Source organism: Eucalyptus grandis, chromosome 9 (genome assembly GCF_016545825.1).
Source record: "Eucalyptus grandis isolate ANBG69807.140 chromosome 9, ASM1654582v1, whole genome shotgun sequence".
Lineage (NCBI taxonomy): Eukaryota > Viridiplantae > Streptophyta > Magnoliopsida > Myrtales > Myrtaceae > Eucalyptus > Eucalyptus grandis.
This window is the reverse complement of record NC_052620.1, coordinates 739,457-760,271: the sequence shown is the minus strand read 5'-3', so window position 1 is coordinate 760,271 and position 20,815 is coordinate 739,457. Positions and strand designations below refer to the sequence as shown.

At 41.1% G+C, this 20,815-nt stretch overlaps 2 protein-coding genes across 4 annotated transcripts; one reads left to right on the top strand and one right to left on the bottom strand.

Moving 5' to 3' along the window:
* The first annotated feature begins 6,926 nt into the window (after window positions 1-6,926).
* LOC104433488 lies at window positions 6,927-8,863 on the top strand. Its single transcript, XM_010046251.3, has 2 exons — window positions 6,927-7,353; window positions 8,594-8,863. The coding sequence occupies exons 1-2, from the start codon at window positions 7,028-7,030 to the stop codon at window positions 8,601-8,603; spliced, it is 336 nt and encodes a 111-aa protein (XP_010044553.2). The 5' UTR covers window positions 6,927-7,027; the 3' UTR covers window positions 8,604-8,863.
* A 2,200-nt stretch (window positions 8,864-11,063) lies between these two features.
* LOC104433487 (protein-tyrosine-phosphatase MKP1) lies at window positions 11,064-16,065 on the bottom strand. Of its 3 annotated transcripts, none has more exons than XM_039301813.1 (3): window positions 13,952-16,065; window positions 13,076-13,876; window positions 11,064-11,824 (listed from the first exon to the last, which is right to left on the bottom strand). In XM_039301813.1, exons 1-3 carry the CDS (start codon window positions 15,354-15,356, stop codon window positions 11,808-11,810), a joined length of 2,223 nt encoding a protein of 740 aa, XP_039157747.1. In that variant the 5' UTR covers window positions 15,357-16,065; the 3' UTR covers window positions 11,064-11,807. The 3 variants fall into 3 exon arrangements, with proteins under 3 accessions (XP_039157747.1, XP_039157746.1, XP_010044550.1); XM_039301812.1 differs by having other exon boundaries at window positions 13,076-15,471; window positions 15,803-16,065; XM_010046248.3 differs by having other exon boundaries at window positions 13,076-16,065.
* Between the last annotated feature and the right edge of the window lie 4,750 nt (window positions 16,066-20,815).

The window sequence follows — 20,815 nt, the reverse complement described above, 5'->3', positions numbered from 1 at the left end:
TCGTTTTCCCTTTTCGCCTTTTTAGTGTGGAGAAAGAACCAGCAGAGGAAAAATTTTAAAAAATAAATTAATTAATGAATAATAATATAAATAATAATAAATGGGAATCTGCCTTCCTCGCTTTCCAAAAGGTTCGGATCGATTTCGTTCCCAATTAAATTTCGGGGAAAAAAAAATTCGAATGCCGCATGTTATTCAGGGCAAAAAAAAAAAAATTGGGGGTGGGGAGGGGAAGATATTATTTATCAATTAGAAAATTAGGGATCCACTTATCAAAAAGAAAAAAGGAAGAGATCGCTGTAGCGTATCTACATTTCTCACCATTATCCCCCTCAACTACTGCTTCACTAAGTTGGATTCAATTTTATATTCGAGGTCCGGATAAAAAATTACGGCACGGACGGCAAAACTCGAAAGTCGACTTTATACGAATAATGATGATATTTTTATTGATTTTCTTTTAAATATCCAGATTTGAAATGATGCAAATTGGAACACGGTAGATAAATTCCAATCAAGATACATTTTTAGTTAATTGGTCAAAGCGCTAGATCCGAATCTAGCAAATTTCATGTTTGAATCCCAAAGGAACATCGGAGGCCCATTCATGTTATCTTGTGCAACGATATCTTACATCTATGCTCATGGATTAATTAACGTGAACACTTGGATTACCATATAACTATAAGAGAATCAGAGAAATACATAAGTGTACAAAAAAATTCGAAACTTGTATTCAAAATGCAATCAAGTTCTAAAATTTAAAAAAGAAATAGTAATATGAAAATTTCAATTAATCTTATCTAATTTGAGTGAAGTAACTCTCTCTCTCTCTCTCTGCCTCTATCCTTTCTCTCCATGTGCATTTTTCCCTTCTGTTCTAAGATGCGGGCCGCATTTGCACTAGTTAGACTTTGCACCGACCCCCATGTGTTTAGGTACACGGCAATCTTGCCACATTAGTACACATGACCAACGGGTTCACCATAAAATGGCGAAAACAATGTGCGCAATATTGAGTTCAACGCATTCAAAGAGAAACAGCCTTGGCCATGACCATGAGATCTCTCATGTTTAGCCATTTAGCCACATCTACTCCACCGGTGGCCGAAAAGAAAGAGGAGAAAGGACGCGCTGAGCGAGTTGGACTCTCTTTTAAGGAGCAGGACCCGCCGTCGGTGCACGGTAGTCGTCAGGACCAATGACGAAACCCCATTTCCAACTCGTCGAATCGTCCCAACCATGTCTCCCAATCCCCACCTCCCGGACACCCTCATGGGCCAAGGTTGTCTGAACGGATAAAGCGGAGCTTATTCTAAACAATTCGATCCCCATTCAGTAGAAGCGACGCATTTCGTGTGCGACGAGGGAGGAAATTTGGCGATGCGATTTTGGGAAATAATCAACTCATTTGTCGTAGCTTTTGTCACATCACGTCCTGCCCAAGTCCCCGAATGAAAACTAGCATGCGTGAAGAGCCCATTCTCTACTCCAAAGTCAGAGGAAACCGGTTGGGTGCACCGACCGCGATCCAAGTAGAGCGCGCGTGGAGGAATACGTTCGGCGATCTCGGCGAGGACAAGACCTGCCAATTCACCGTCGTGGAATGTCATAATTTTATTTAATATGATCCACATTCAGTTAAAATTACCTATGTTAGATTTCATTGAGAATTTATTATTTAAATCTAATTACTGATAACTATGGATATTATTCATATCTACTAGAATTAGTTTTGATGGAAGACTATATCTACCAAGATTTGTATGGACATATAAATAAGTCATCTAAGCCAAACCCTCTCTTTATTATCATTATTCTGATTATCTAATAATCGCAAAACACATCATCAATATCAAAAGGATAATTAACTAAAGGGAAAATTCCAAATAAGTATATGAAGTTAATCTATTTTTTCAAATAAGGATCTAAAGTAAACTTTTTGTCAAATAATGACTCGAAGTAGACCAATTATTTTAAATAAAGACCTGAAGTGAATTTTGTATCAAATAAGGACCTGAAATAACCAAGTTAATCTCTATGAAGGACCTTAGCTCGTTGACAGACATTTTCCGGTGATTAAAATAGGGGCAATTTTGTTAGAAATTTGTGATTGGAAAAAAAATGGAAAATTCTAAATTAACTAAGTTCAAGTTATTCATTTATATGTTTACGTTTTCTTTTTTCTTCTCCTCTGCTGCTCCTCAACCAAATCGTTGCTCGGTCATCGTCGTGACTCGATTCTTGTCACTCCTCACCTTGCTTGACTAGCAGAGAATTTGGGTCTCCACAAACAAAGAAAGAAGAATATGGTTTTCTTCTTGTTTTTGAATTCATGCCTCAATTGGCAGAGAATTTGGGTCTTCAACTTTGTGGAGGATGAGTACAATGAATGCGGAGACCATAGAAAACCTAAGGCTTTTTGTTTCTATTTTAAGATTTGTTAATTTTCCCTGGATTTTTTTTTTTGGACAAAATTGCTTAAACTCCAGTCGTCGGAAATGTTGCATGCTTGATAGTGGCGAATATTTGGGCGACCGGCAAGCTCAGTCCTTATTTGGAATTGATTTAATCACTTCGGGTTTTTATTTGAGACAATGAGTCTACTTTATGTCTTTATCTGACACAAAATTCATTTCGGATTCTTATTTGAGAAAATTGATCCACTTCGGGTCCTTATTTGGAATTTTCCCTTAACTAAAAGTGTCTATTCATGATCGTTCAAGTTCTGCATATCTATTCTTGGTATCATAAATGGCTAGAGGTTAATACAGAATTTACACACTTCGCAATTGATCCCAATTATTGGGATCGTGCTTTTTCACAAATTTTCTAACTATTGGTATCAGAGCTTGTTACATCTTTGCCTTTATGATTTTTGTGGGGCTTTTGATTGAATTAAAAAAAAAAACAAGGCAAAATCTAACTAGTGATTTTGGCAAAATTTGGGCAACTCACCACTCGTCTTGAGCACTATCGCAGCATTATGGGCAACAAAAACCTTAAAGTAATTCGACATTATGGTGATCATCGAAGGTGAATTGCATAGCGAAAGATGTAATAGTTAGGGTTTACGTTTTGGGGAATTTTGCTTAATTTCAAGCAATTTTTGGCCGTTTTCGCCAAATCTTGGTCCTATGTGGTCGCGTCAACGAGGTGTGGATAACCCATCACTTATTTTGGTTTAAAGTGTAGAACGGGGTGGCAGAAGGCATGGCGAAACAATAAAATCGCACAAAAAGAAAAAGGCATAGGGGTATGTGGCCACGTATTTGCACAAGCCTCAGGCTCATGAGGCCTATGCACCCCGTGAGCTAGCATAAGCGAGTGTAGCCACACACTCGCATAGGCCTCAGGTTCGCGATACCTACATGCTTGTGTCACGGGTCGGTAGTTTCCTTGGCTGTGGATCAACCCATGCGGTGCCTGGCAAGTGGAACTCACTAGACCAGCTTTCCTTCTATAGTTATTCCAATGAACAATATGGCAAATAGCCCTTTTATATGAAATCGTACCACGCCCAGTTTTGCTCGAGCGTCTAGTCCATCGAGCGAGACAGCAGCCCTCATTAGGCTCAACAACTGGTTTTCACTTACCCTGACCTCATTAGGAGAGCGACCTCATCTCTCGACCAGTTTGTGCACGGGAGGCTAACCCTGCCTTTAGAGCTCCTAAGTAATATACCCCTTCTATCCTAAAACTCCTAGCACCAACCATCCTGACGCCACTCCCACAGAGCAGTTGTGTTCATCCTCTCTGTGTGTCCTCACTCTTCACTTGATAACCTCAAGCTTCACTCCCAAGGGTTTATGGGTACGAGAGGATTCATTGACTGTGTCACTTGCATGGTGGTTTGGGCACGTGTCTAACATACCTATCAATCCTATTGCATGATTTTATGATAATGCCCTTGCTCTTCTTTGTTATATTGTTTTTCCCCTCATACTATTTTGCCCTTGGTTGCATTGATTTACTATTTTCTCCTTACATGCAATTTCATGAATGCTTTATGCATGTAATTAAATGCCTAGTGATCCGTATATATTTAATTAATTGAAGATTAACCACAACATCTTTAATTATATTAAATTATATACATTAAGAGTTTTTGGATCACATATAATCAAATATATTAATTGTGATTAGTCACATTAATATTATGAATTTTATCTCAGAAGAATTTTCAATATATTAATATGATTAATTGTGATGAAATATCATTTTATCTTTCTCAATTTACCCACAAGGATTGAGGAAGAGAATATAATTTGATAGTTTCATCATGAAGTAATTAGGAATCTATTTAAACGGAAAACTTAGTCCATGAGTAATTTTTGATATTATGTGATTCATATTTTATATAACATGTTTACATTGATAAAACATTATTTAAGTTCATTTGCCTTAAATATATGATGCATAAATTTCTTTTGATTATAATGCAGTTTTACCACCTATAATTAATTCTATTATAGTTGTTTCTGAGCTAAACGGTGATAACTATAAAGAATGGAGGGAATAAATTCTTCTCTAATTGGGGTGCATGGCTATTAATTATGCTATACGATCAGACAAACCACCTACTTCTATTGAGACTAGCACTTAGGCTAAAGTTACTCTTTATCACCTCAATGTGATGTATATAAAGACAAAACTTTCTGCTAGCATTTGTGATTGAATTATTCAATATAACAATGCCAAAGAATTGCTCAAGACTATTGATGCACAATTTGAATCTTCAGAGAAAGCATATGCCATGACTGTAATTATGAATTTCTCATCGTTGAAGCTTACTAGTGCAAGAAGTCACGCACATCATGGAGATGAGGGACATTGCAAGTTAGCTTAAAAATCTTGAGATTGGGATATCCTAATCTTTTCTTGTAGACTATATCTTGAACACTCTCTCATAAGAGTATGCCCCTTTCAAGATTTCTAACAACACAAATAATTATTCAAGAGGAAGGGGGGTTGTTCATGGAAAGGGGAGAAAATGCTCATATGATAATACATGATAAGTATAAAGGGCAAGGCATGTAAAAGGGAAAAATGTAAAATACTTCTCTAAGTTAGCATTAAGAATGAATCCAAGTACTTCTTTTATAAAAAGAAGGGGCACATGAAGAAGGATTGCGCTAAATTTAAAACCTGACTAAAAAAGAAATGTAACCAGCTCTCATGTCTTTGTTATAAATATAATATAATTGATATGGGTCACAATACTTGATTGATCGATTCTACAATCCACATTTGAAATTCATTGCAAGGTTTACCAGTGGAAATTTGTGGGAAATGAATAAAGCATCAATTTTGGAAATAAAATGCATTCACATGTATACAATTATATACATTTAGTTATTTTGAGAAAAACAGTCATGTTTGAACTAAAATAAACATAAGGTTCATTCATTATGGTATGTTATCACATATGAGCTAATGAGACACATTGTGATACATGGACAATTATACTCGTTCTAAGAGGACTTATCATCATGATTCATGTGTTTTATTTTCAGCATGAAGTTTTGTGGATTTGTTAAATATTTCATTCAATGAAATATTAGAATCAAGTGAGAGAATGTTATAATTTTATTTAATATGAGCCCACATTCAGTTAAAATTGCCTACATTAGATTTCATTACGGATTTATTATCCAAATAACTATGGAGATTGACCATATCTACTAGGATTATTCTTAATAGAAGACTATATCTACTATAATTTGTATGGACATATAAACAGGTCATCTAAGCCAAACCCTCTCTTCATTCTCATTATTCTAATTAGATGATAATTGAATAATACACCATAAACATCAAGAGGGTAACTAACTAGAAGTGCCTATTTACAATTTTTGAAGCTCCGTGTATCTATTTTTTGATATCATAAATGGCTAGAGGTTAGTACAGAATTTACACGTCTCTACAATTGATCTCGATTATTGGGATCATGGTTTTTCCCAAATTTTCTAACAGGAAGCACCTTTTGACACTAATGTCGTCCCCTCTAATTGCAGCTTCAAGTGGACGATACAAAAGTACACACCCATAGGTTCGTGAGGGGTTGTATAAAGTTTTTTTAGCAATACCATTTTTGAAAAAAAAATCATAAAAAATATGCTTTCTTAGGTTGAGTTAAATGGGTTGGGTATGAGTTAAATATGGGTAAAAAATTTTGCAGTGTGATAAGTGGGTCATAAATAGATTAAATGGGTTGATTTGGGTCGGACCATTTATCACTCGACCCAAACCCGATTTGAGTCATATGTTTAACAAGTCTAGTTTTTGCCATAGAAAAAGGCTTGGTGTTCGCCTGCAAGTAAGGCCTAAAGAATAAAGACCTAAATAGAGGAAATATGGCTTTTATTTGGTAAATATTGACTATCTTATTTTCTAAATTTATTTGTGCTGCTCTAAATTGAGAATAGAATACACCATTCAAATCTTTACTTTCATTACTTTTATTTTACTTTATACTGTATAGCTAATAATATGCTTTTTTTTTTCTTTTTTGTTTGAATTTAATAAAAAAAAATTTTGGTCAGTGTTTAATAACTCTTTAAGTAGGTCATAAAAAATCATGATCGATAGTGGGTATTTCTTCTGATAACTTTAGTAAGCTCGTTTTAATAATTAGATTTAATGTATGTCAAAAGTTACTATACTCCAGCAAAAGAAAAACATGGGTATATTTTTATTTTTTATAAATGATAAAAACGATCATTATTTACAAAAATATTTTTTAATTATTCATTTTTCACGAAATGAACTCGCTAAATTCACCGGATTTTGCATAATTCCTCCAAAGATTTTCTTGGCTGACTTCACTGTTTTTCTTACGCTCTTTACGAATACGTGATGTCGAATGCGATGACGAGATCGAAGCGAGGATTGCTCTCAGACCCACGCGCGTCACCTCTTCACTGTAGTCACGCGCGCGCGCCGCTTCACCGCCGTCCCCGAGAATTTCACCCAAAAATTGGAGTCGCATGGGGGACGCCGGAAAGAGGCAAAAACCCTAGGCGAAATGAACCACCTCGCGCGACGAGCGTCCTCCATCCTGCAGCGGCCGAGCTGGGCTTCCTGCGGCGGCGGCGGCGGCGGCGGCCACCTTAACCACCAGCAGTCGCGGGGGATCCGAGTGAAGGTCCTGAATGGCAACCTCGAGCAGGCCCTCGGCTTCATGCAGCGGACGATGCAGTCGAGCGGGATCGAGCGCCTGATCAAGCGCGAGCAGACGCACCACCTCAAGAACTCCGAGAAGCGCGTCCTGGCCCGCAAGCTCCTCGAGCGCAAGATCCGGTCCCAGGACCTCGCTCGCAAGCTCAAGGCCATCCTCATCAAGAAAGTCAGGTGAAATTTCCTCTTTTTCTTTTCTTTATCTTTTTTGTGGCGATCGATGACGTGCTCGATGTGCGATGTTTGCTCGGTTCCGTTTGAATCGGATAGCTTTGTTGGACGGGGAAAGATGGAGAGATTGAAATTGTTCGTTTGCGATGCTTTCGCCAATGAGTGCTTAGGGGGATTAATGTGAATAACTTTAATCGATCTTAAGCTTCGGATGCTGTTGCAATGCTTATGCACCGATGCGTTGTTTTCTGTCAACGGTACCTGAAGTGATACTGCGGATTTGGTTGTACAAGTCCGAGCTGATTGGGCTTTTGGCTCGCTGGTGAAATGACTGCCGGAGAAAATATACATATAGAGAGAGGAAGTGCTTGATTGAGAGCATAAAACCGATGAGCAATCACTTGGTTGCTTCACCGGCCTTTAATCTCACCCAATTCACAGCTTGACAAAGGCTCTGATTTACCTTTCTTGTGAATTTTCAAGTTTGAGCTCGTCAATGGATCCTATGTAATCGCAAAATTCATTGCTTGCTTGCTAGTGGAAATTATTTCACTAGGCTTAATGAAGGAACAACTTAAATCTTTTTAAAAAGTTTACGGTGTGGTAATGTAAGGTGGTGGTGTTGGTCATATGTAGCTGACTGGAAGTAGATACCTGGATTATGCCTTCCGCAGTTCACAATTTCCCCAGTTTGATATGTGTATCTCATACCAGTGTCTATCTGATAGTTGAGTTGGCTGCTGCCTTAATGGCAAGTGCTGTTATGCGCGGTTTTTGGGCACCCTGCCAAAACTATTCATTGGACATCAAGTTATCACTTAGTACATCAATTGTGAGATTTTGAAAGGGCTGAAGGTGGTTAATTTGCTATGAATTAAGTCGAACAAATGAGCAGCTTCTTGTCTTTAGTCACTTGAGCAAACATTCAATCCATCAAAAGGATCTATTGTGCATGTTCTTCTACAATGGTCCCGCTCAGTCAGATTATAAGCCTAGGATGACACTGCCATCGAAAGGATTGGAGAAAGGACTGTGCTGTCCAAGCTGAGGATTGTTTTTTCCAGTATTCAATTTCTTTTCAATCTGTAATTTATGTTGTGGTGTCTCTTTGTTTCTACCACCCTCTCAATAAAGGCTTTTTCTCGTCTGTCTGATTTGTTTGTCCCCATTGTCTTCACATGTTTGCCAATCTCATTTTGCATTTTAAGGTGCTCACTAAATGTTGCTGATTGTATTATTGCAGGGGTCTATAGGAGTGTTATGCAGCAGTTTGTTACCATACGTGAGGACTCAATTTTCTCAGCTTCGCGATATGTAGATCTCTTCAATTAAAGGATTCTATGAAAGAACATTTTTGTTACAATAATGTCAGCAATGAAATTTTCATTTGATGGATTGTTGGATTTGTTGCTTGATACGCATATGTCTTGTTGTCATGGTTATTTGTGGACCATTCATAAGCTGGAGTTTCTTGACGATGTGAGGATTTGTATGGACTGAGATGAATTTGCCATCGGTTACACAGCATTGGAAGCAAACGGGGGGACATGTAATGACTCCAGCCATGATGAGCGGTGGCAGCAACCAAATAATTTTTCGTGTTTATTGATATGCCTTAGGGCTATGTTGACCAACTTCCAAAAATTTAGGCAGCCTTCGAGTCATTGATGCTCAGGTAGGCTCGGCTTTGATGTGACAACGAAGGAGTGGAAGCAAGAAATGCATCTTCACAAGCAGAATTGCTGCAGTATTTTTCACATGAGACATGGAGGAGTTCATTGAAATTGTGGAGATTCCAAAACAGAAGCTTTTCTTGTTCCTAATTCTCAGGGCACATCGAGTTGTAGATAATCTGTCTCCAAATCTCAAATCAATTGCTTCCCGGCTGTCTAGTTGTCATGTAAGTGCTGCATTACTCTACTCACTAGGGTTTGGCTTTTGCTTTTGCGTCTGCTTTTCTTCAAAATGTTCCATGGCAGGTTTCTATCCTATGAGTAGAACAAAATAGTACTGACAAATCCGGTTTCCATTTGACGAGGATGGCATAACGTATAATTCTAATACTTAGGGCCCGTTTGGTTCGGCTTTTGGGGAATACATTTGTTAAAATGCAAATACCTTTGGGTGAAGGGGATTTTTCGAAATATAAATATTGTTTAGTAAAATTTGCATTTATAAATGACTTTTATTAAATTAAAAAAAAAACAAATTTCTATTTTCTCTTTTGAAGTCCGCCCCTTTGGACGGATGATCAAATTTGGCTGCTTGGGTCGCGCGACCTAGGTGTCGCCTAAGGTCTGGCGATGGTCGCTGAGGTTGAGCGAACCTTGGCCGGCGGTAGCTGGCGCGTCACCGGCACGTGGACCCCTTGGCCGGTAGTTGTTGGCCTCTGATTGGCTTCTCCATCGAAGAGATGAACAGTACCAGAAATTGCATTTTGAAAATGCAACTTCCCAATGCACTTCTACCCCTCCATTCCCCCAAAGGCCTTTCAACCCCATTGGAGATGCAATTGCATATCTCCAAAATGCTAAAAAAATTGAACCAAACACCTTCGCTTTTGCCCAAACCCCTCGCTCTCTCTCTCTCTCTCTCTCTCAAGAAATATTTGATTATATCGTTAGTTTTGGTTAGAAGTGTTAAAACGGGTATGCAACCCATTTATGGACCCATATTTGCTTAAATGGATTGTTAATGGGTTATGTCTTATTTCTCAAGGCACCCATGATGAGTTTTAAAAATAAAAAGACTAAAATATATGGGTCTTAAATGGGTCTACTCTGTACTCATTTAAGACCCATTTACCAACCTATTACCCATGATCTAGTCTACCCTACCCCTATCCGCTTCCATGAATTTGATTCGCCACCACCTCCATCGCCTATTGCCGCTTGTTGTCGCCTATCGTCGCCTCATCGCTGCTCGTCACCGCCCATCGCCGCTTGTCACCGCCCATCATCGCCTTGTCCCGTCCATTGTCGTGTGAGAGGCCAGCATGTTGTTTGTCACGCTTGACCCCACCTGCCACACTTGGTTCAACTACACTGGGTTGCCAACGGGCACCTTGATCTTCGCGTAGATCCTCATCGTGCCATCGGCTGAGTTGTACTAGCGGCCCAGTCTCATGTCTCGAACGAGATCGGCGACTCCTTGACTGCGGTGGACATGATGTTGTAGGTCTTCACGGTCATGACGCCAATGTCGCGAAAGGCAATGAGGGCCTAGACGCTAAACATGCTGGTGGTGGTGGGGTTGAGGGCCCAGGAGACCCAGTCATCCTCGCCCTTGGGTGGGGCGGTGACGAAGGCGATGGCGGTAGAGGAGTTGGCGGGGTTGTAGGAGAAGTGGAGGGAGGCGGAGAGGTGGTGAGGTCAAGGCAGGTGGAGTTGAGGTGCTGTTAGTGAGCTTCTGGGAGGAGTAGCCAACAACGTCGGTGGCGAGAGCTAAGAGGAGGAGGAGGAGGAGGGCCGCCGCAAGGAGGTAGCGGAGGAGGGGTTGCGAAGAAGAGGAAGCCATTGAATAGAGAGAGAAAGGGAAGGGGATACGGGTTGGGTATGGGTCGAAAAATTTATATTAGGTGTAAATGGGATGGGTCAATTTGGGTCGGACCATTAATGACCCGACCCGACCCACCCGTTTAATAGCTCTAGTTTTGGCTATAACATGATTTCCTTACGAGCAAAACGCAAATAACATCCAATGCAGACTGCATATCCATTGCGCCAGATGCGCTGTTCAAATCCAAAACATGGACAGACGTAACTTCGTTAAATAGGCCATCAAAAAGCACTGGCTGGTGCGATCCCCTTGATACCCAGCTTGGAAAAACCATCCTCTGTTAACTCTGGCGGGAGCAATAAAGCATTTCCCGGTTCATACCAAAACACCAGTCCAACGCACTTGCAACATGACCCGAAGGTCAACTAGAAGAAATGGCAGCACTTTCGGCGCAGGATACTCAGTGAACCTTGATACACGTGAATTATAAAAAGAAAAGTGCTCTCAAATACCTTATTTCATTCTAGACATATCCCATTCATCCCCAATTGCTCAGTTACATGACACTATTTACCTCTACTAATTATAAGTATTGCAGCAGGGTTGTTTTCTATACATGACTTCATATATTAACAGCTTCCGTTCCTCCCAAATCATCGCACAAGCAGCATCACTTGCACTGCCTGGGATGCCAAAATATGCCCTCAAGTCTTGAAACATTAGTTTCATTACATGTAGGCAATGGCACAACCGAGTCCGCGATGGTCATGAATACGTGAATCTTGGTCGCGAGATCCGTTCTGCTCATAAAAGATATCAGGTTCTTTTCTTACCATCTGTAAGTGCATTATGTAATGTAAACTCTGACATCTCCAGTCTTTCAGCATTTGGGCAAAATCCATTTGAACGTAAGGATGTTTCCCACCGTGCGACTGCAGAACATCACTAACTGCTCCACCTTAAATCCTCGTACCTTCTGCAAATATCATCTCTTTGAATGTTAAGATCAGGCATCTTATGCAACATTACCAATCAACACAAAATTCCAGCACATACCAGCCAAACCCACGCACGTGGAGAGAGAGAGAGAGAGAGAGAGAGAGAGAGAGAAGGGGGGTGAGAATGACGAAGATCCACTAATTATACTATTAATGCCTAGATAAACATCTTTTGCATCCACTAATTGGTATGTTTTCTTTTCTTGCCCAACCACATATTTCAGTGTAACAATGCGGAATTCTGGGCTTTAAAATGTACTCATATTATGAAACTGCCATTTTTTCTGTTAGTCATTGGTCAGCTCAAATTAAAACAAGTACCAGAACGAAATGCTGAGAAATAAGTCCAGCATCTTGTCTACATGTTACAACACAGAATTGTTTCTTGACTTCAACCAACCCTCGGTATTCTCAAATTAATGTCCCAGACAAGGAATAATTTTTCCTGCGCCCCAACTTACCTTTGCTGTACCCTGCTAAATACTCAATTAAAGAGAATTTTCATCCTAATGGCTACCGACTGATATCCGTCCCAACGCAACAGACATAAATCTGTCTGAAAAGAAGCAACACAAATCCCCACTTTCTTTAGATGCGATTTAATTGCTGTCATACTCAACATTAAATAGTTGGATTATATGCCCCAATATCCTGCCTTGCTTCAATACCAGACAACATTCGCCCCAATTCTGCCTCAAAATCATCACGATAGCATATCCATCAATTGGGAAAACTAATTTGTAAACGTAAGCAGGCCACCTCGTTCATCTTTGAACGAAGCATATGAACACATGAAATGAAATATTCCAAATCCATCTTGCGATCCTTGACCATAACAAGTTAGCAACTAAGCTGGCTGAACTATCCTCTCGATTCATTTCCAGTTAGTGACAACTCAAGACCCAAAACTAGTCTCCCATCATGAATCATTCTGAAAGATGCAGTATCACACTACTGCATTTATCTCTTAAACCAAAGCAACCAACCATTAAAGACACCAGTTCATGATCCTAATTCTTGCATGGTCATGCAAGGTGAGGCCAGAAAACCTAAGCATTTAATTTCTCATCATTAGTGTAAGCTAAGATATTGGGCGACCCACAAATATGTCAATCATATAAAGATCCCTCCCTAACTTAATTCAATTCAAGTCATGGATAACATGGCAAGATACACACTCACACAGGCACACGTGAGAGAGAGAGAGAGAGAGAGAGAGAGAGAGAGACCTATGCAGGGGAATTTGCTGTCAACCATCGCTTCGACTTCATTTTCCAACTCCATGCCAGCCTTCGTGGAGTCAGCATCTGACATTAGCACTTCTGTATATACTTCACAGCCTTCAGTATCTGCTTGACTGCATTCGCTGTCCTCCATAAGGCTGTCATCTAAAGAAAATGACCATGACCTTACCAAATTTCTGCGAACACAGGGTCGTTCATCTACTGAGGCCAACATCATTCTAGGAGGAGGATTACTTCCTCTGCGCTCAGCTAATGATGGATAGGCCCCTTTACAGGGCAAAGAAACATTTGTGGCCCTCGAGGCCTGAGTCACAGAACAGACTTCTCTAGGTGAAGGTGGAGTCTCTTTATATGGTAAACAAGAAAAAATTGTCGAAGGAACATGCTTAACAGAAAAAGTATCTGTTTGTTCCCAACCGGAAGGTGAAGGCTGCTGGGAAGAAAAGTATGACAAGTCAGACCAATTAGAGGACGAGGGTGAAAAGGTAAATGAACTAGCATAATCAGAGGTTGAAGGTGATAGCGCAGGGGACTTAGCGCTGATGATGGGGCTGTTGACTGGAATACAAGAGAAAGAATCTGGCGAACCGCAAGGTGTTGGGACTGGTGACGAAAAAGGATCAGTGCAAGTGACACTTTCGACCTCCTCGTTAAAGTCATCCCTCGTCATATCTGAGCTGCCTTTGAGGAAATAACTAAAGGAATCTGGTGAACCACATGGATAGGTTGATGGGGTTGATGGTGAAGAAGGATTACTTAGTGAATCATGGTTTTCTGATCCTTCATTTGCCATCCCAGTGGCTGCACCATTAAATGGTGAAGAAGGATTACTTAGTGAATCATGGTTTTCTGATCCTTCATTTGCCATCCCAGTGGCTGTACCATTAAATGGAGAAGAATCACATCTCACCTTGGATGCTGTGACAAACTCTTTCATTACGCCACTAGCAAACTTCTGCCGAAGCCTATCCCACCCTCTTTCTCTAGCAGGGAGGCACGTTTCTGAACCAGCGTTTGACACGGAAAAAGGTGGAATGGTTCCTCCAGCAAGTGCTTTGTGAAATATCTCAAAATCCGAATCATAAGCACTGACTTTTCTTTCACCAATTCTGGGATTTGTATTACTCGTATCATGTTCGGCCAATAAAGTTTCTTCTTTGACACTTTCATATTCATCTGACAATAGTTGTCTATTGCCAAGTGCATTCCAAAACTCAAAAGGCTCTTCCCCTTCTTGAATGCTCACAATTGGACCCTGTGCCCTTTCGTACCGGATAACCTGACCAGCAGCCTCCTTTGCTTTATTTAGCATAACGATATTACAACCTTTCCCAAACCAAATATATATGGAAGAAGGAACGTGCACGATGAACGCCCCACGAGAATCGAGCCTCTCTGCACTTGGATTGCTCAACATCTTTGGTACAAGATGGAGAGGATCATAAGGCGAGTGTGGGGCCATCCGATACATCCTCAGCATAGGAGTCGTGCTTGAAGGCACAGCATGCACCCGCTTCTGGCACTGCAAAAGTTGGCAAGCAAACCCCATATTAGGGTTTGTCACCCCTCTAGCAGCCTTCACATATTGAAACGCATCCTCAAAGCTCTGGCCCTCCCTCCACATGAGATAGGCGATGACCAAAGAGGTCGATCGAGACACGCCCTGGCAACAATGCACAAGAACTCGTCCTCCCTGTTCTCTAACATCCTCAAAGTAATCAAACACATCATAAAGAATGCTTGTTATATCTTCGGATGGGCTATCTTGCAACCAAAGCGTCTTGTACACAAGGTCCCTCTTGAAATACTCGGGGGAAACGAAGCCCACACAGTTGAGTACATGCGTAATCCCATTCTGCCTCAACAATTCCCGGTTCTGAGCTACGGCATCACTCCCCAAATATATGTGATCAGCAATCCTCGAACACTCCTTATTGAAAAAAGCGAGCTTGTCCCTCTTGAACTGAAATTCCATGGCCGGAGTTTCTGTACTCGAATTATCGAGCTGCTTCGTGGTCGGCCCCCTCGGGGTTTGAGGGTGAGGCCACACGCCAAGGTCATCGGAACCGGCTCTAGGCCACTCCTCGACATTCTGGCGATTAATAGAGAGGGGCTGAAGAGGCGGTAAACAGGCGCGCGCCTTGTTAATCAGCTGCGGCCTTGGGTTCGGCTTGAACGGCGACCGGTCGTTCCACGAAACAGAGCGCAGGTAAGTTTTCCGGGGGGTGGCGCCTGCAGGCCGGTCTCTGTCTTCCTCCCCTAACATCTCAGGCCGAAAATTTACCGAACCCGCGCAAATAACGAGCACCCGATAAAAACGATCGTTCCCGGAAAGAGCATTGAAAAAGGGCAACTTGGTGTCCCGATCAGATTAAAATGGCCTGACGTTGAAAGCCCAAAATTCTTAATCTTATTCTCAAAGCACCTGCCGTTTTCCCCACCTAAAACCCTTGACTGTTTCTCTCTCTAGGGAGAACTGTTCAACTAATCTCTCTCTCTCTCTCTCTCTCTGCATAACCCCGTACAGCAAGAAGGAAGACGAAGAAAAATCAAACACGAATCTATGACCGAGTAAAACTAAGACCCCTTAGAAGAGCTGGCGTGTACAGAGATTCGAGACCCAAAAGAAAAGAAGGGGGAAATTGAAAAAAGAGTGCAGGCGAGAATAACGGGTCAAGTTCAGGGAGTCGAGTTTGTTGAATGTGGACTTACACGAAACAGGGAAGGGACGAAGAACCTTCGGGCGCCTGGTTCGTGGAAAAAGGAGGCCAGGGGAAGCGAGGAGAAGCTGCTGCTGCTGCTGCTGCTGCTGCTGCTCCTGCTCCTGCTGCTCCTGCTGAAATTGGTACGCGTAGCGCAGGGGGTGCAGAGAAAGAGAGAGAGGGAGAGAGAGGGAGACTAGAGTTTCGCTGAAGCTTAACGGGGAACGAAGAAGAAGGAAGAGGAGGAGGAAGCAAGCAAGGAAGGATGGGAAGGAAATGGTAGGGAAGGGGAGGAAAAGGGGAGGAAAAAGGGAGGAATTGGTCAAAGTGCCACGTCATCATGGGATGGTCATAGGATGCATGCGTGCATGCATGTCGAGTCCTGTGAACTGTGATTTCATTCAACGTCTCGTGATTTCTAATGAAAAGAAAATGGCAGACCCCGCAGGAAAAACCTAAATTATGTCCACCTTAACATAAATTCCTCAAATTTTTTTTTTGGTAAGGTAAGAAATACATTAAATTTTAACCAAAAAAGCTATACATCAAGAATTATCGACACAAAAAACTTACAATCATGATGACAAACAAAGCATACGAATAAAAGGATGTCGAGAATAAATTTCTCAATTTTTTATAATAAAAAAATCTTAAATTTATTGGGAGTTCGAATTTCCTTACGGTCTTGGTGGCCGATTTGGCTCTCTCTCCCTCACGAAAGAGAGAAGTTCGAATCCGCTTTACGGTCGCTTGGGATCTTAAGTGACATCTTTGTGGGTGGTGGGTCCTCCTGTTTACGTGTCTCCCAAGTTTACTCATTAACTACTTTGTACAAGGTTTTAGGTCACAAAAAAATCCTAAATTTATTTATTGTTACATAACTATCCCCATTTTTTTAAAACTTTTTTAAAACTTATATATATATATATATATATTCTATTTCAATTTCATTATAACTATACAAATTCGGGGTTTTTATTACATAAAAAAATTGGAATATCTATATCACAATATATAAGTTTTTAGTTATACAGAAAGAATATGAGGTATTGGTTATGCCGTAGACATAATTTAAGATTTTTTGAGGCATTAATTCAAAAAGAAAAGGAGTAAATTTATTTTAGGGAGAAGGAAATTTTTGTGATATTAATGCAATCGGGTCACGGGATGAACGGAGCTCGCAGCTAAAGGACCCGTTCGGACCAGGGCACTATTTCCCAAGTTGCACGTGAGAGAAATTTTATTGGCGATGATTTTTTTCCCTAGTTTTCACAGTGAATTATCTTTATGACCTATGCCATGGAAGATGCTAAAACAACTTTATAGTTCAGAACTATAAACTTAAATTCACAAAGGCGGCGAACGTTTAATTAGAAACGTGGTGGGTCCACAATGATCGACATTCAAAGTTAGGCAGATTGATTCTGAGTTCCGCTATGGAGGAATTTCTCTCGTTTCATGTAATGTTGGGCTATAGACAATTCATATCGAGAGATATCTCAATGAATCTCACCGGCTATGTTGAATCCCACCCAATTTCCTCTCTCTTGCACACATAACTTATTGGGTTAATACTCTGAAAAACCTCAAACTGGTACACTTGTGACAAATTTATCCTAAACTATTTTTTTGACCACCAAAAACTCCAAACTGGTATATCTTTGACAAATTTACCCCAAACTGGTACACTTGTGACAAATTTATCCTTTGTTAGTTTTTATTAAATTTTACAGTTAAATTATTAAGTTAAATGACACGTGACAGTTAATTGGTATACCAATTTGGAATTTTACGTTCCGTTTGTCACAATTTACAATTTTTGTGATTTTTTTGTGGTATTAATTCAATTTAACGGAGGGTATATTTGTCACAGATGTACCAGTTTGGGATTTTTTGCAGTCGAATAAATTAGTTAAGGGTAAAATTGTCATAAATGTACCAATTTAGGATTTTTTATAGTCAGTCGGGGTAAATTTGTCACAGATATACCGGTTTGGGTTTTCATAGTCAAAAAAATAGTTTTGGGTAAATTTGTCACATGTGTACCGGTATGGGGTTTTTCGGGGTATTAACCCTAACTTATTTGTCAATGGTCATGGAATAAAATTCAGCTCAAGCTATCTTTTTGACCTTGGAAAAAAGGAAAATGCTTTGCATTAACATTGGAAAAAAAAGAAGGAAAAAAACCACAAAAAATTCCAGACTATACACGCTATAACATCTTTATTTTGAATTTTTTACGTAACATTAAAAGCCTTAAATTATGTTCACTGTGGCACATTTACCTTAAATCTTTTTCTCATGATATATATATAAGAAAAAAAAACCCTTTAAACTTGTACCTATATGACGTAGGTTCCGTAAGATGATTTAACATAATTGTTTTTAGGGAAAAAGCCATGAAAAATCCTGAACTTTGCTTAAAGTGACACATTTACCCCAAACTTTTTTTGTGATGTGAAAAACCTCAAAATTTTCAAACCGTGACACATTTACCCAATCAATGGCATTTTTGTCTTTTTATTATGTTTTTTCCTTTTTTTTTTTCTTTTTTCTTCTTCTTCCCTCCGTTGGCCATGCGGAGGGAAGCCGGCGTCAGGTGAGGGTGGCCCTTGCTAGCATCGGGCGAGGGCCTCCCTCGCCGGATCTAGCGAGGGGTGCCCTCGTTGGCGTCGAGCGAGGGGTGCCCTCGCTAGATTTGGCGAGGGTCGTCCTCGCTAGACGCAGTGAGGGCGGGGACACCCTCGCCCGACGTAGGCAAGGGTGGCCCTCACCGGCGATGGGTGAGGACGGCCCTCGTCGGATCGGCGAGGCGGGGACACCCTCGCCGGATCGGCAAGGGTAGGGACATGCCCGATCGGCGAGGGTAGGGACACCCTCGCCCGTCTTTGGCAAGGGTGGCCCTCACTGGCGGCGACGGGCGAGGACGGCAGGGACACCCTCTCCCGACGCAGGTGAGGGCGGCCTTGGCCGGTGTTGGGTGAGGACGGCGGGGACACCCTCACCCGGCGCTTGGTGAGGGCGGCCCTGGCCGGTGTTGGGCGAGGACGGCCTTCGCCCAACATCGGCGAGGGCCGCCCTAGCCCGACGTCGGCGGCAGCCCTCGGCGGGCGCCGGCGGAAGAGAGAAGAAAAAAAAAAGAAAAAAATTTTAAAAAATGAAAAGACCAAAAGGCCTTATAATTTTGGGTAAATGTGTCACATAACAAAAGTTTAGGGTTTTTTTATGTTACAAAAAAAAGTTTGGGGTAAATATATTACGGTTGGCAAAATTCAGGGTTTTTCACATAAAAAAATAAAGTTTAGGGTAAATGTGTCACTTTAGTCAAAGTTCAGGATTTTTCATAGCTTTTTCCCTTGTTTTTATTTCACTTTTAAGGCACATGGCCACCATGTTAACACCATTTGCTTTTTGGAGTTCATGTAAATAGATTTTTAACAATGCTCATTGAAAGAATGTTAACATCACATATACATGATAGAATTAAAATTTAGGATAAATGCATCATTATGAGTATAATTTGGGATTTTTGGCAACTTTTATCCTGAGAAAAAAGAAAAAAGAAAAAAGAAAAAGAGAAGGGAATCACAGCTAGTTAATATTCTGGAAATGTTTCTAGACGACAACATTTGGTGGCCAAAACTGTTGGGCATAAGCAGGTCATGAGGAAGGACTGATACAGCCACTTGGACTGGCCTTTTCCTTTTCTTTTTGTTCATCCTTAGTCTTTCATTATTGTTTGTTTTCCTGAATTTTGGGTTTGAACTTTGAACGGGGGGAGAGAGAGAGAGGGAGAGGGAGATGTCGCTTTTGGACAATAATGAGATTCGGCAATTGGGTAGGAGCAGGAGTAGCAGTAGCCTCCGAAATTCTGGTCAGCAAGTTCTTTGCCCTTAAAGCGTTCAAACTTCAAACCTACTGAAGTGGACTGAGGTGGGTGTTGTCCTCCATTTTGGACCAACCGATGATGCTGCTCGCATCTTTGAAGATCGTGATTTACCGGTTCCGAATCAAAGTCCAAACCGCACCATTCACGCCTAGACACGCACGCACGCACGCACGCACGCACAAACGCACCACTTCCTCCTTTCCTTTTGCCCCCCTTCTTTTCCGATAGGATAGGAATGTTGTGGTCCTGTGATTCGAAAGTCGGGTAAGCAAAAGGGAGATCGGATGCCGGTGGCGGCGTAGCGCGCGAGGATACTTACCATGGTTGCACCGGTGAAGAAAGATTAGGAGAAGATTTGGATGATAACTGAGACTTAAGACGTCGGAGTAGATTTACGGTTCGGTAGGAAATTTAGTTCGATTTGAGTGTTTAGGTGTTTTTCTTTCCCCCCCAAGTATGTACTGAAATTACTCTGTAATTATCTCTCTTGGATAGGACCTTCCTTTTGGGATGGCATGAATGATTTCGTCATTGATGGTGCACGTTCAAAGCAAAACCGAGAAAGGGTCCAACCTTCCCACGTTCCATCTGAACTATTTGAGAGAAAATTCGGATGCATTTTCAAGGAGACTGTAAAATTATTAGCCGAATTTACCCTAACGTGCCCTTAACATTCTTGAATTTTCGCCTCGACCCCGACCTGAACCGGTATTTACATCTGTAACCCCTTTTCTCCGCTGGAGAACTCCGATAGATACCGAAAATGAATACGTACTCAGCGCTATTCCTTGGAAGATGACAAGTAGAATAGCAACGAAGGTGGGTCAACAAAGGTGGGCGGGAAAGAAAATAACGAATAAGAACCCAAAGGAAAAACAGTCTCCACTCCAGCGTTCTCTCTTCTGCGCAATTATTCTTCGACGCCAAGTAGAATAATGTCGCGGAGGTGCGTCATCGCACGAAGACAAAGTTGGATTCGTGATAGGTTCGACCCAGCACTCGAAAGCTTTTGCTACGCCCTTGACGGTGAGACACGACGATCTTTGCAAAGAGGGTCTTTGTGGGGTCGAACGCCAAGTGTTTTATTTTCTAAACCAGATGAGCTGATCTTTGTTGAACGAATGAGTACATCTA

Excerpts from the sequence above, each read along its gene's own strand:
- LOC104433488 (XM_010046251.3), top strand. The coding sequence starts at position 7,028 with ATGAACCACCTCGCGCGACGAGCGTCCTCCATCCTGCAGCGGCCGAGC.
- LOC104433487 (XM_010046248.3), bottom strand. The coding sequence starts at position 15,356 with ATGTTAGGGGAGGAAGACAGAGACCGGCCTGCAGGCGCCACCCCCCGG.